The sequence below is a fragment of the Coregonus lavaretus genome (assembly GCF_964263955.1).
Source record: "Coregonus lavaretus genome assembly, chromosome: 4".
Classification (NCBI taxonomy): Eukaryota; Metazoa; Chordata; class Actinopteri; order Salmoniformes; family Salmonidae; genus Coregonus; species Coregonus lavaretus.
In genome coordinates, this window is record NC_139991.1 from 12,226,238 (window position 1) to 12,241,580 (window position 15,343).

The 15,343-nt window shown below is 44.8% G+C and overlaps 1 protein-coding gene across 3 annotated transcripts; it reads left to right on the top strand.

Moving 5' to 3' along the window:
* The first annotated feature begins 5,658 nt into the window (after positions 1–5,658).
* Positions 5,659–13,252, top strand: LOC311128443 (mitochondrial glutamate carrier 1-like). 3 transcript variants are annotated; one of them, XM_084160587.1, is made up of 11 exons: positions 5,659–5,744; positions 5,864–6,082; positions 6,273–6,398; positions 6,541–6,596; positions 6,708–6,798; positions 10,041–10,098; positions 10,272–10,332; positions 10,672–10,825; positions 10,919–11,073; positions 11,165–11,240; positions 11,508–13,252. In XM_084160587.1, the coding sequence occupies exons 2-11, from the start codon at positions 6,063–6,065 to the stop codon at positions 11,659–11,661; spliced, it is 951 nt and encodes a 316-aa protein (XP_084016713.1). In that variant the 5' UTR covers positions 5,659–5,744; positions 5,864–6,062; the 3' UTR covers positions 11,662–13,252. The 3 variants fall into 3 exon arrangements, with proteins under 3 accessions (XP_084016713.1, XP_084016715.1, XP_084016714.1); XM_084160589.1 differs by having other exon boundaries at positions 5,864–5,949; XM_084160588.1 differs by lacking the exon at positions 5,659–5,744 and having other exon boundaries at positions 5,753–6,082.
* Positions 13,253–15,343: the final 2,091 nt, after the last annotated feature.

The window sequence follows — 15,343 nt, forward strand, 5'->3', positions numbered from 1 at the left end:
GCATTTATATATAAACTCCAGTCGTACTTTATCAAATGCCTTCTCAAAATCTGCTATGAAGAGCAGGCCTGGTTTCCCAGATTTTTCATAGTGTTCTATTGTTTCCAGTACTTGCCTTATATTATCTCCAATGTATCGTCCATGTAAAAAACCTGTCTGATTAGAATGAATAATGTCCGACAATACCTTTTTAATTCTATGTGCTATACATTTTTCTAGAATTTTTGCATCACAACACTGAAGTGTAAGGGGCATCCCATTTTTTTAATAGACTGGATCTTTATATTTCCCACTTGTATCCTGTTTCAGTAATAATTCAATCAGACCTTCTTCTTGAGTGTCTGATAATCTACCATTTACATAGGAGTTGTTAAAACATGCTAATAACGGTCCTCTGAGTATATCAAAAAAGGTTTGGTATACCTCGACTGGTATGCCAGATGCTGGTTTAATTGACCACTGATCCACCAGGCCAATTTGTTGAGTGTAGCGATATAGCAGGGAATCCTGCTATTAGTGGGGCAGGGCAAGTAAGGAGGCCTGCAGGTACAGTATAGGCTTGAACATGTGGTCCAGGAGGATAAAAAGTTGTAGACCGTCAGTTCATGACAAATGACAATTATAATATTGATATCTGCCACTTCTATTTCAGTATATTTGTTAATCATTGAGGGTCACTGATGAAATCATTGTGAAAACAAAACTGGTGCCAGGCTTTCCTTGTTGTGACATCACAGTAGAAACATGGGGAGAGAGGGCAAAGGGGAGAGGATGGCTGTACCTACTGATATTCAATGGAACATGACAGTTTGAATTAGGATTTCATTTAATATACTGTGTATCTCTATTGAGACCGGAGGTTAGATGAATAGGCTATGTATAAGTTAACACAGATAGATAATATTAGTGTATAGAATTAGCATACAGTTAGGCTTTTGAACATAACAACTCATTATTACAGAATGCAGAATTGCAGGCATACTGTAAAATATGCACAGACACACAATGTATTGATGAGCCTGACCACACATCCACACAAGCAACCAATGAGAGTATGGTCCAAAGTTACCACCTTCTTTGGAACAGACTTTGAACAGAGAGAGAGAGAGAGAGAGAGAGAGAGAGAGAGAGAGAGAGAGAGAGAGAGAGAGAGAGAGAGAGAGAGAGAGAGAGAGAGAGAGAGAGAGAGAGAGAGAGAGAGAGAGAGGGGTGAGCTGAGCTGAGACACCCACAGAGGAATTGTAACTCAGGTACAGTGCATTCGGAAAGTATTCAGACCCCTTGACCTTTTCCACATTTTGTTACATTACAGCTTTACTCTAAAATGGATTTAATTTGTAAAAAATCCTTATCAATCTACACACAATACCCCATAATGACAAAGTGAAAACAGGTTTTTAGAAATGTTTGCAAATTTATAACAAATAAAAAACAGACAAACCTTATTTACATAAGTATTCAGACTATTTGCTATGAAACTCGAAATTGAGCTCAAGTGCATCCTGTTTCCATTGATCATCCTTGAGATGTTTCTACAACTTAATTGGAGTCCACCTGTTGTAAATTCAATTGATTGGACATGATTTGGAAAGGCACACACCTGTCTATATAAGGTCCCACAGTTGACAGTGCATGACAGAGCAAAAACCAAGCCTTGAGGTCGAAGGAATTGTCTGAGCAAACGGGGGAGAAGGACCTTGGTCAGGGAGGTGAGCAAGAACCCGATGGTCACTCTGACAGAGCTCCAGAGTTCTTCTGTGGAGATGGGAGAACCTTCCACTCCACCAATCAGGCCTTTATGGTAGAGTGGCCAGACGGAAGCCACTCCTCAGTAAAAGGCACATGACAGCCCGCTTGGAGTTTGCCAAAAGGCACCTATAGGACTCAGACCATGAGAAACAAGATTCTCTGGTCTGATGAAACCAAGATTGAACTCATTGGCCTGAATGCCAAGCGTCACGTCTGGAGGAAACCTGGTACCATCCCTACGGTGAAGCATGGTGGTTGCAGCATCATGCTGTGGGGATGTTTTTCAGCGGCAGGGACTGGGAGATTAGTCAGGATCGAGGGAAAGATGAACTGAGCAACGTAGAGAGAGATCCTTGATGAAAACCTGCTCTAGAGTGCTCAGGACCTCAGACTGGGGCGAAGGTTCACCTTCCAACAGGACAACAACCCTAATTACACAGCCAAGCCAACGCAGGAGTGGCTTCGGGACAAGTCTCTGAATGTCCTTGAGTGGCCCAGCCAGAGCCCGGACTTGAACCCGATTGAACATCTCTGGAGAGACCTGAAAATAGCTGTGCAGCGACGCTCCCCATCTAACCTGACAGAGCTTGAGAGGATCTGCAGAGAAGAATGGGAGAAACTCCCCAAATACAGGTGTGCCAAGCTTGTAGCTTCATACCCAAGAAGACTCTAGGCTTTAATCGCTGCCAAAGGTGCTTCAACAAAGTAAAAAATATATATATATGTATATGCCATTTAGCAGACGCTTTTATCCAAAGTGACTTACAGTCATGCGTGTATACATTTTTGTGAATGGGTGGTCCCGGGGATCAAACCCACTACCCTGGCATTACAAGCGCTGTGCTCTACCAGCTGAGCTACAGAGGACCACTGAGTAAAGTACTGAGTAAAGGTTCTGGATACTTATGTAAATGTTATATTTCAGTTTTTTAATTTATTAGGTTGATGAGAGAAAAAAACGATTTAATTAATTTTAGAATAAGGCTGTAACGTAAAATATGTGGAAAAAGTCAAGGGATCTGAATACTTTCCGAATGCACTGCATATGGCTTTCCTAGGCTTTTCTCTTTTTGTCACACTTAATTTGAAAATATGAACTTTAGGGCTCAAAGTGCGGTCAATAGCAATAGATATTGCAATATCAATATCATGATAAACTTCATCTGAGATGTGTAGCAACAGGGTTCAGCTTCACCAAGTGGAAGTAAGTAGATGAGCATCAGCAGTTTTACTCAGCATCGATGTGCTGAGCCTTGAAATAACAGATAGGAATACATAAGCATCATGTCTTGATCACCTGATCTGTGTATTTTTATTTTTTAAAATCTTTATTTAACTAGGCAAGTCAGTTAAGAACAAATTCTTATTTACAATGACGGCCTACACCGGCCAAACCCGGACGACGCTGGGCCAATTGTGCGCCGCCCTATGGGACTCCCAATCACGGCCGGTTGTGATACAGCCTGGAATCGAACCAGGGGGTCTGTAGTGACGCCTCAAGCACTGAGATGCAGTGCCTTAGACCGTTGAACCACTCGGGAGCCCATATATACATCTCTGGAAAAAATTAAGAGACCACTGGAAAAATATATGTTTCTCTGGTTTTACTATTTATATGTATGTGTTTGGGTGAAATTAACATTTTTGTTTTATTCTATAAACTACTGACAACATTTCTCCCAAATTCCAAATAAAAATATTGTCATTTAGAGCATTTATTTGCAGAAAATGACAACTGGTCAAAATAACAAAAATTATGCAGTGTTGTCAGACCTCGAATAATGCAAAGAAAATAAGTTCATGTTCATTTTTAAACAACACAATACTAATGTTTTAACTTAGGAAGATTTCAGAAATCAATATTTGGTGGAATAACCCTGATTTTCAATCACAGCTTTCATGCGTCTTGGCATGCTCTCCACCAGTCTTTCACATTGATGTTGGGTGACTTTATGCCACTCCTGGCACAAAGATTCAAGCAGCTCGACTTTGTTTGATGGCTTGTGACCATCCATCTTCCTCTTGATCACATTCCAGAAGTTTTCAATGGGGTTCAGGTCTGGAGATTGGGCTGGCCATGACAGGGTCTTGATCTGGTGGTCCTCCATCCACACCTTGATTGACCTGGCTGTGTGGCATGGCGCATTGTCCTGCTGGAAAAACCAATCCTCAGAGTTGGGGAACAATGTCAGAGCAAAAGGAAGCAAGTTTTCTTCCAGGACAACCTTGTACGTGGCTTGATTCATGCGTCCTTCACAAAGACAAATCTGCCCGATTCCAGCCTTTCTGAAGCACCCCCAGATCATCACCAATCTTCCACCAAATTTCACAGTGGGTGCGAGACACTGTGGCTTGTAGACCTCTCCAGGTCTCCGTTTAACCATTAGATGACCAGGTGTTGGGCAAAGCTGAAAATTGGACTCATCAGAGAAGATGACCTTACTCCAGTCCTCTACAGTCCAATCTTTATGGTCTTTTGCAAACCTCAGCCTGGCTCTTCTTTGCTTCTCATTGATGAAGGGATTTTTTTCTAGCTTTGCACGACTTCAGCCCTGCCCCTAGGAGCCTGTTTCAAACCGCCCTCGCCGTGCACTTCACTCCAGCTGCCGTTTGCCATTCTTTTTGTAGGTCACTTGATGTCATCCTACGGTTGTTGAGTGACATTCGAATGAGTTGGCGGTCATCCCGGTCAGTAGAGAGTCGTTTTCGCCCTCTGCCGGTCTGTAGCTTTGTTGTCCCCAATGTCTGCTGCTTGACCTTGTTCTTATGAACCGCAGTCTTTGAAATTTTAAGGATGGAAGCAACCTAACGCTCACTGTATCCCTCTGCCAGTAAAGCCAGAATTGAACCCTTCTTTTCCTCACTCAAAACGTTCCTTTTCAACTCTTTTGGCATGGTCAATAGTTATTTTTTGATAAATATTACTTTTGAGGTACTATTAGCACTGTTTTTGCCATCCAGCTGGTCCTATTGCAAGAGGATAGTGATGACCACAGCAGTGGTTTTTATACTTTTCCTCGTTAAATAAGATTTGGTTCAGGTGATCACCTAATCAGTACCTAATTCAGTAGAATGAGGTGTGCCTGTGTTGGAATTCAACAGACACTGGAATGGAATGGCTGTCATACATGTAGTGATGCTGATTTAAGAAAAATTTTCAGTGGTCTCTTAATTTTTTCCAGAGCTGTAAATACAGGTATGTTGAAGGTTCACTGAGTGTGCAATGATATGTAGTTAATGGGTGAACTACGTTAAGTCAAGTTTAGCTGACAATCACACTAAAATCTGAACGTGCATGGCAGATAGGTGGTGGGAAGGGTATAGTGTTATGTGGATGTATTCATTCATGATTTATTAACAAACTAGATGTGGTAAGTCTCTCCATTTCCACATGTAATCCGTTCCTGGCAATGAAAAATACATGAGCTCATACTGTAGATATAAATGAAAAGCAGACATTGAGTAGACAGACCACTCCTGTTGCTCCTCTTCTGTACTATTCTATGACCAAGGTTTTGTCCCCCCCCCTCCCTACACACACACACACACACACACACACATAGCACATAGCACAGTAGATCCTTTTATAAGGACAACAAAGCAAAATGTTCGGTCAAAGGTATATTGTTACAAACCTGCAAAGAGAGAAGGAGTGCCGTGAGCTGACAGACTAGACCTCAAACAGATATACACCCATATTTCTAATCACAGTATTGAATGTCCCATCTCCCTCTCTCTTTCTCTGCTTTCTCTTGCTCCATTCAAATACAATGTACACACACACACACACAAATCAGGAGAGATTTGGGAGGAGTAGGAGTAGAGGAAATCGAAGAAGGAGTGGAGGTTAGAATTAGGGTTGAGGGAGGGGTGGAGGGGAAGGATTGATGTGATTGGTCCAGAAGGAGGGTGGATGTACTTTCTGCTTCTTCTGAAAACATGGCTCAATGAATGAACACTCTTCATTTCAGGTAGCCAGCCAACACAACATTGAGGTAAATGCTATTATGCCCAGGGATAAGCCAAGTACCTGCCATGCATAGATGTTTCTCAAAGCTTTAACTGAGGGTCAGATTACTGTTTTGATATGGATTTGTAATCTGTTCTTTTCCAGTTCCCCTCCATAGCTGGCCAATTACTTGACTGACGGACGGACTGACTGACTGAAACTGACGGTTGAACATTGGCTGGTTGACCGAGGTATTCTCCATCTATCTTCGACCAATCCACTGTTTTCCTTAAACACGGAGGTGAATATCACATTTAGAGATACACAGACAGAGGAACTGCCAGAGTAACTGTGTCTCAGATAGATGGCTGACAAGCAGATCAGGTAAGTGCGGATAAGGACATTTAGATGGAAACAGAAGAATCTGAGAGGGTTTTATCAAATGTTTTAATTGATGTTTTAGGTTGAATCTTGAACTAATTCCTCCACAATTTTGTTATTCTCTTTTGTTATTAATTGGTAATTCTAACCTTTTTCATCCCTTCTCACCCTTCTCTCTTTCTCTCCCTCTCAGTTTACCTGCCAAATTGATCAATGGGGGAATTGCTGGACTGATTGGTGTGACATGTGTATTTCCTATTGACCTGGCCAAGACCCGTCTCCAGAACCAGCAAAATGGTTCCCGTCTCTACACCAGCATGTATGTACAATGCTGTTCAACACACACTTTTAACCAGTCTCATTTAGAAATTCTAAAACAAACTATTCACTTGTAGTATCTGCTTACCTCTGGTTGATTCTCTGAGGTCTTTGCACAGTAATCTTCTGTGTTCACTACACAGGTCAGATTGCCTTATCAAGACCATCCGATCAGAAGGATACTTTGGCATGTACAGAGGTAGGACAAAATAGTCTGTCTCTGTGTGTGTGTGTGTGTGTGTGTGTGTGCACAGGTTTGAGCATGTTCTTTGTTTATTACTCTGTGTCTCTCTATTTATCTGACCATTAGGTGCTGCTGTGAACCTGACTCTGGTCACTCCAGAGAAGGCCATCAAACTAGCTGCCAATGACTTCTTTAGACAGCACCTGTCCAAGGATGGGTGAGTAGGGCTCAGAGGCCTCTTTCAAATACCTGCCTGTCAAATACTATCATACACCAGTCATAACTGACTGGCACATCAACCTCTTGCCCACTCTGATCTCCTTGAATTGATGTACTTGAAAGATGTAGTGTATACTATATCAGCTTAACTAACTTCTTGTTTGGATTTGATATAAATATCACTTCAGGATTCTAATAATATCTTCACTATGTGCTTTGATCCAGTGGTAATGCATTAGAGGTATAAATATTTTGTAAACATACAGCATGGATGATAGGACCAATCCCATAGGCCCCTGCAGCATTATCCGCATGACATACCTGGGCTATCTTTAGCGTCCCTCAACACTTCCATGGCGACCAAGAACATGGCTGATAAATTATTGAGTGACCTGCGCTAGCGCACTGGTGAATTATTAACATGTTTCTAAGACTGTGTGAGTATGTGTGTGTTTCTAAATGTTTCTATATGTGTATCACTAATGGTATGTTTATTGTTTTATGCATGTTTATAGTCTTGTCCTATGTGTTGTGGCAGATCAGGGGGTTGGGTCAAAACGTTTACACAGATCAGACATGGACAGAGTATGAGTAGCTCGGTTTCAAGGGTGTTTATTAATAAAATAATCAAAAGAAAAGGTTAGGTCTCCCCCATGAGACCGTCTCCAACTCCATGGAAGTTACCTTATTCCCCCCAGTCCTCTCTCATGTGCTGCCCTTCTGGCAGCTTTATGGGCCTTGCACAGCTGGTGAGCAATCCGCCCTTAATTACTCACCAGCTCCCAATCAGCCCCAATTAGTCCTGTCTGGGGAGCCCGTCGAGACCTGGCACGTCCAGCAGATGGAGCCACCGCCTCGTGATGTATACTCCATCTGTTACCAGGCCTCAACGAGTCTCCCCCTGGTGGCTGACCTGCTGTACGCAACACCCCTCCCTTAGCTCTGTCGGGGAGGGGACGGTCTTCAGTGCAACGTCTGTCTCCCTTCTCGGTAGGGCATCCGCATTTCCATGCTTCGCCCCTGACCTGTGCACAACAGAAAAAGAGAAGCGTTGAAGGGACAAGAACCACCTGGTGACCCGATCGTTTGTGTCTTTACCCCTGGCCAGGGGAGCATGGTCCATGACCAGGGTGAAGTGGGTACCTATCAGGTAATACTTGAGAGTGTCTAGCACCCACTTTACCGCCAGACACTCTTTCTCAACAATTTAGTATTTTTATTCTCTCTGTATCAGCTTTCGGCTGATGTACATAATGGGGTTCTCCTCCCCATCGTGTATCTGGGACAGAACGGCCCCTTGTCCCGTATCACCTGCATCCGTCTGGACCACCATCGGCACCTGGAAATCTGGCGTTACGAGAATCGGATGGGAGCACAGCGCTTCCTTCAGACGGCTGAACGCTGCTTCTGTCTCGTACGTCCATTTCACTGTTTTCGGGAGGCGGGCCCTGGTTAGATCGGTAAGGGGGGAAGCTATAGCCCAAAGTTGGGGATAAAACGGCTATAGTATCCTGCCAGTCCCAGGAAGGACTTGACCTGTGTCTTGGTGCGTGGAACGGGCCAGTCACGTACCGCGTGAACCTTCCTCTCCTGGGGCTTGACGTTCCCCCGTCCGATCAAATACCCCAGGTACTCCACCTCCTCGAACCCTAGCTTGCATTTCTTGGGGTTTGCGGTCAACCCGGCTTGCCTGGAGGCGCGTCAGGTACTCCTCCCAACCTTGGCTGTGGATGATAATATCATCCAGATAGGCCGCTGCGTACTGCTGGTGGGGTCGAAGCACTCTGTTCATCAGTCGCTGGAATGTGGGCGGGGCTCCGTGGAGACCGAACGGGAGCACCCGGTACTGGTACAGACCGTCTGGTGTCGAGAACGCCGTCTTCTCCCGGGAGGAGGCTGCCAATGGTACCTGCCAATATCCTTTGGTCAGGTCAATGGTGCTGATGTACTGGGCCTTTCCCAATCGGTCGATTAGCTCGTCCACCCTCGGCATGGGGTAGGCATCGAATACGCTTATGTCGTTCACACCCCGGAAATCATTACAGAAGCGGAGGCTACTGTCCGGTTTGGGCACCAACACAATGGGGCTGCACCATGCACTGTGGGTCTCTTCATTGACCCCCATCCTCAGCATAGCCTCCACTTCTTTCATGGCCTTCCGTCGGGCCTCCGGAATTCAATACGGCCTCTTTCTTACCGTTTCCCCGGTGGTGTTCAATGAGGGTCGTGCGGCCCGGCTTCTCGGAGAACACCGGCGTGTTCCGATCGACAAGCTCCCGGAGCTCTTGCTTCTGGGCCGGGTCGAGGTCCTCACTGCTCGGGACCACCACTGGTACCGTTGGTGTCCTGGGTCCCGACCATAACACGGCCAAGGCTGTCCTCTCGTGCCACTTCTTCAACAGGTTCACGTGGTAAATCTGTTGAGGTTTCCGTCTCCCCGGTTGCCGTACGTGGTAGTTGACAGGTCCCAGTTTCTCGACCACCTCGTATGGTCCATGCCATGTGGCCAGGAACTTACTTTCGGCCGTGGGGATCAACACCAACACTCTGTCTCCCACCTGGAATTCTCGGGGCTGGGCTCCCCGATTGTAGACCTGGGCTTGGGCACGTTGGGCCTTCTCCATATGTTCCCTCACGACTGGCCGTATGGCTGTCATCTGCTCCCGCATCGTCTCCACGTGCTCTACCACGCTGCGTAAGGGGGTCGGTTGGGCTTCCCACACCTCCTTGGCGAGGTCCAGTAGGCCACAGGGCCTCCTCCCGTAGAGGAGTTCAAACAGGGAAAACCCAGTGGAGGATTGGGGTACTTCTCGGATTGAGAACATTAGGTGGGGTAGCAGCTGGTCCCAGTTCTTCCCGTCCTGCTCGATGACCTTCCGTAGCATCTGTTTGAGCGTTTTATTAAAGCGCTCGACGAGCCCATCTGTCTGCGGGTGAAAAACGGAGGTCCGGATCTGCTTGATCTGCATGAGGGCACACAACTCTTTCATGAGGTGGGACATAAACTCTGTACCTTAGTCTGTCAGGATCTCGTTCGGGATGCCCACCCGGCCTCGACGAGTCTCCCCCTGGTGGCTGACCTGCTGTACGCCACCGTGTATAGAAACAGGGAGTTAGCATGATGCATTTATGTTGTGTGCGTTTTGTTTAATGTATGTAAAACCCCTGAGATGGCACCAGACCATCCAGAGAAAGAAGTCATTGAACCAAAATAATTATGACATTTCTTCTCTCTCACAGTCAGAAGCTCACCCTGCTGAGGGAGATGCTGGCGGGTTGTGGTGCTGGTACATGTCAGGTAAGCTCAGCCAGGGTATCAGCCTCAGACAGCTCTCTACTACAGCCTTGTGGCTCAACAGTAGTTATGCACACTAGTAGTGTGTCTGCCTGGGTTTTTGAACTCTTCTGAAACTAAGTCACACTCTGTCTCTCCATCTCTTTGTCTCTTTGTCTCTCTATCTCTTGATGTAGGTCATCGTCACCACTCCCATGGAGATGCTAAAGATCCAGCTACAGGATGCAGGGCGGATAGGTGAGAGATGGGTAGAAGAAGGAGAGAGCAGGTTGTATGTTCCCCTGTTCCCAGTCAATGTTTTATGACTAACCAGTGTATTGTCAGCCAAACAAACACTAACAGATCATAGAGATCTGATCCGTTAGAACTAGTAAGAACCAGCATTGTTATTGTGTCAATGTACCAATAGTTATTGTAATGCTTGACCACATTTGTGACTCTTCCTTGTGTTCCTGTGACTCCCCAAATGTATATTTGTTTGCCAACTTCTCCTGAGGCATTGCTGCTTCCCTGTCCCTGGTTGATGATGTCACACTGATGATACTGATGTTGCTGTGTGTGTTATGACACTTGTAGAGGCTCAGAGGAAGCTGATGCCCCAGGCTGCAGGTGGGGCCCCTGGGGGCCCAGTGGAGGTGAGGACCCATACAGCCATGCAGCTCACCCGGGAGCTGCTGAGGAGCCAGGGCATCGCAGGGCTCTACAAGGGCCTGGGGGCCACACTGCTGAGGTACATCTGCACAGAGACACAATGGCAATCTTGCAAGAACATACACAAATGAAGATGATACATATTTGTTGTTCCATTCCTCTGTTCTCTTAGGGACGTGCCATTCTCCATAATCTACTTCCCCCTGTTTGCCAATCTGAACAGCCTGGGTGGCCGTGGGGCTGATGGCCCCGCTCCTTTCTATGTGTCCTTTGCATCAGGCTGCATCGCTGGCAGTACAGCTGCTGTGGCAGTTAATCCAGTGGATGGTAAGGACCGTCGAGTGTGTATACAGGTATGAGTGTGTATTCTGCCTGCCGTGTGCCCTGTAAGCCAATTGATACAGTATGTGTGTTACAGTGATTAAGACCAGAATTCAGACCATGACACGGGGAAGTCGGGAGGACACCTACAGCGGAGTGACAGACTGCATCAGGTAACCTCTCCTTCTCTAACTCTTCCACTGCTTCCCTCCTGGTTTTGGTGTCTGTGAGTTCAACCGACCTAATCCACCTTTCCCTAAAATGTGAACAGCAGACCTATGAAGAAAGAAACATGATGACAGGCATTCTCTGATCGATTATATCCATGTTATATGATGGAAGAACATTACAACATCTACTGGTACTATGAAATAAATGGAGAAGGCATTTTAGGCTAGAATATAGATACACCCCTATATCACGACCCTCTTGTCTAACAGGAAGATTCTGCACCAAGAGGGTCCCTCTGCTTTCCTGAAGGGGGCGTACTGCCGTGCTCTGGTCATTGCTCCGCTCTTTGGCATTGCACAGGTGGTCTACTTCCTGGGAGTGGGAGAGTTCCTTCTCAGCTTCCTGCCTCAACGGAACAACTAGTCTTGCACTTTCCTCTCCTGCACAGCTCACATTGGAGCCAGGTAATCTGGCACCTACCTCTCAGACACAGCCCACATTGGAGCCAGGTAATCTGGCTCTTTCCTCTCCTGCACAGCCCACACTGGAGCCAGGTAATCTGGTACCTTCCTCTCAGACACAGCCCACATTGGAGCCAGGTAATCTGGCACCTACCTCTCAGACACAGCCCACATTGGAGCCAGGTAATCTGGCACCTACCTCTCAGACACAGCCCACATTGGAGCCAGGTAATCTGGCACCTACCTCTCCTACACAGCCCACATTAGCCTAAGGCCTAAAGGAGTTAGTCAGGGTCAGACAGAACAGTGTGTGTGTTCTAGACCAGAGTATGTCCTCTGCACCTGTTGAGGGTGTTCTGATAGGTCATCCTTTTTACATCCCCTACGTGAGATGAATTACTGTAAATATTTGAATTTAGGTCTGATTTAGAATTGTATGATAAACATTCAATATCATTTCAAGTGTACTTTTAGTTGTGCTTTATCAAGGTTTAGTCATGGAATTCTCTCTATTGTTTTTACTAAGATGTTGCTATCATGATATAAAAATCTGTTCAATCATGTTAACTCAGTATATATCTGTCTCAATATGACTGTACTGTAATATATTCTCTCTGTATTGATACTGTTTTATTGTAGTTTTGTGGCTGTTTTGCACAGCTTCTGTACCTCTTTCCAAATTGTGTTTCCCTCTCCGTCCATAAAGAAGCTTTAGAATTGCATTCTTCTTCCAAGAATGCATTGAGTATTTCATCACAGTGATGCTAAGAGATGATCTGGGGTGTATCCAGGATTACCAAAGATATAACATAAGATGTTGGCAGATGTTGGAAACGATGTAATCAAGCTGTGTGCCTAGATAGAGTCAACATTGCCTGCAGCAAACGTAGCTGGTTGGTGACATTGGTGATTACACACCAAACACAATTAGCTGCCCAGCCACCATGTTGGCACCATTTTGTGACTAGATGTCAGTTCAGGGACCTGCCTGAATTTGTCCAATAGAAACTCTCATTTTCGTTGCAAAATGTTTTCCATTTGGAGTAAACGGTTTCTGTTGCAAAACGTTTTGCAACAGAATCTGGTATATGAATACACCCCAGGGTTCTGAGAGTGGCCCTTCACTCACAGCACTCAAACCAATCAGAGTCAAGTCATCTAATCAAAAAGATAAAAACCCACCCTTGACATTTGTGCAAGCCCATTGCCATTATCATTACTGAAAGGTACATTTGTAGGCCCTGTGTGACCCTGTATCATAAATGTAGTTACCTAGATTCTATATATTGTACTGGTTTTCACTGGACCGTTATTCCCTCTCCTCAGGAGGACACATGCACGTCCAAGCACTTTTATGTCACCACCCCTCTTCCCTCCCCTGTAGATATGGTGGGTGTTGGGTTATAAGTTTGAGTCGTGAATATGGATGTGCACTGAAGGTGTAAAACAGACTGACAGCTATTTTATTATTCATGTGAGGTAAAATAAGAACAGAAAAAATGTATTCCTCTCGTACATATTGTTGTCTGAAAAAAATGAATGGGATTGTGCTACCTGTGTTGCCTTATGATTCTTTCTCTCTATTTGTGTGACAGTCTTTGGTGTGTGGTTTGTCCTCATTCTACCGTAACAAGTCTCAAGGAAATCTGAAGAGGCCCCCTGGACTGTGGTAACCAAGGAAACAATGGAGGGATTGTTTCATGCATTTGCTTCACCAAATTAATCTATCTGAGTATCTCGCTGTCTCTGTCAGCCTGTCTCATTCCTAAGGAACCATTGTTATGTGCCCATCCAATAGCCAGATTCTCTAGTACACATGGGCATGGCTATTTGTCCTGGCCATTTTTCCTTGTGTCCTGTTGCTTTCTTGGCATTTTCTCCTTTGGAGGAGATCCATTTCCCACCTGCAGTGTTAGTCTTTCTCCACTCCCATGGATACCACTCAGATCCCATTTGAAAACAAGTAAGCAGAAACACTGTGTATAGAGGACACATTATTTACACCTTCGTTGTTATGCGGTTATTACAGTGTTATCATATGTCCAGTAGATGGAGCCAGTGCAAGCTGGCATGCATTTAATGTACACTACATTTCATAGAATTTAATTCAATTACAATAATCATAGGAGATGTTATGTTTGTACTATGATTATTATTGATATCATTAATTATTAACAATCATTCTAATATGTTATTATTATGTACTATGTAGGCTGCACAGGTGAATATGGCTAAAACAGGGTGGAGCCAAGGAACAAGGTAAACCGATAAGGCAGAGGGAGGGTGAGAGGGTGAGAGGGTGAGAGGGTGAGAGGGTGAGAGGGTGAGAGGGTGAGAGGGTGAGAGGGTGAGAGGGTGAGAGGGAGAGATGAGAGATGGGGAGATTGGGAGATCGAGGCACTCAACCAAATCAGGGCATTGATTACAAAAGAAGTGAGTGCCTGGAGGGTGAGAATCTACTGCCAAGGACTGTCAAACACACACAGACCAGAGGGGATTTAGATGCCCCACCATCCTTTAGATCAATTTCATCATATCAATCTAGATCCAATTTATCGTAGGCCTACTGTCACAGGCAGTGCCATACATTTTGCTTTCATAAGACTTAAATTGCCTTCCTAGTGATCAATTAGCTTATTTACTATGACATTTCATATGTTGAGAAATTACATTCTCAAGGGGCATTGCAATAGCTATATTATTCACTCTGTTCCAGGGGAATGGGAGAGTATAGTGTGTAAATGGCTCATGAAATGACCTCTACCTCCTTTGATGGTGTATAACAAGCAGGAATTGTGTCTCAGGGCTATGAAAGTGGAAGAAATTGTACCAGCAAGTATGGCTGAAATGTATAGGAATATCTACTGTATATAGCTAAGCGATCTAAAGCTATTACGGTTCTGTAGTCATTATTTGCAATCTACAGTACAGTAAATGGCACTGGCTCATCAACAATTAATTTACTGTAAAATTTACATAACATTTTAGAAAACTGCACTTTATAGGTCTACATTAGCTTTTTTGTCCCCCAGCAGATTGGTTTTAGGCAAGCTGGTGACTGCAAAATGACATAATGTCAATGAAAACCCTTGAGGATCAAAGCATTGCTGAAGTTGCGTTGATGAAAGAGTCGCCTTGAGTTCAGAGGCGACAGTGTGACAGGCTAATGAATATTCATGTCAGAGATGAGAGAGAGAGAGAGAGAGAGAGAGAGATGCAGAGAGGGGTTTTGGAGTATTTGTTTGAGATCCAGAGTGTAGCTCTTAGTGGGCTGTAACCTACACTCAAAAAAATGCTGGGTTAAAAACAACCCAATTTGGGTTATTTGGTAACCCTGCGCTGGGTAAATATTGGACAGACCACACGCTGGGTTATTTTGACCCAGCCAGTTGGGTTGCATTAATAACCCAACATGTTGGGTTGTTTGGATTACCAAACATGGGTTAATTCAACCATCAGTTGGGTTTGTATTCACGTTAATGCTGGGTCTTTTTTTATGTAATCCTAGGTTATTTTAAGGAGGCGTGGCCTATTAGGGGCGTGGCTTTAAAATAGTTATGTTTGGCCACCCATGAGGGTAAATGTCATTCCTGTTCATCATATTAAGTTTGTACAATGCAAAATAAAATGATTCTTGAATATTG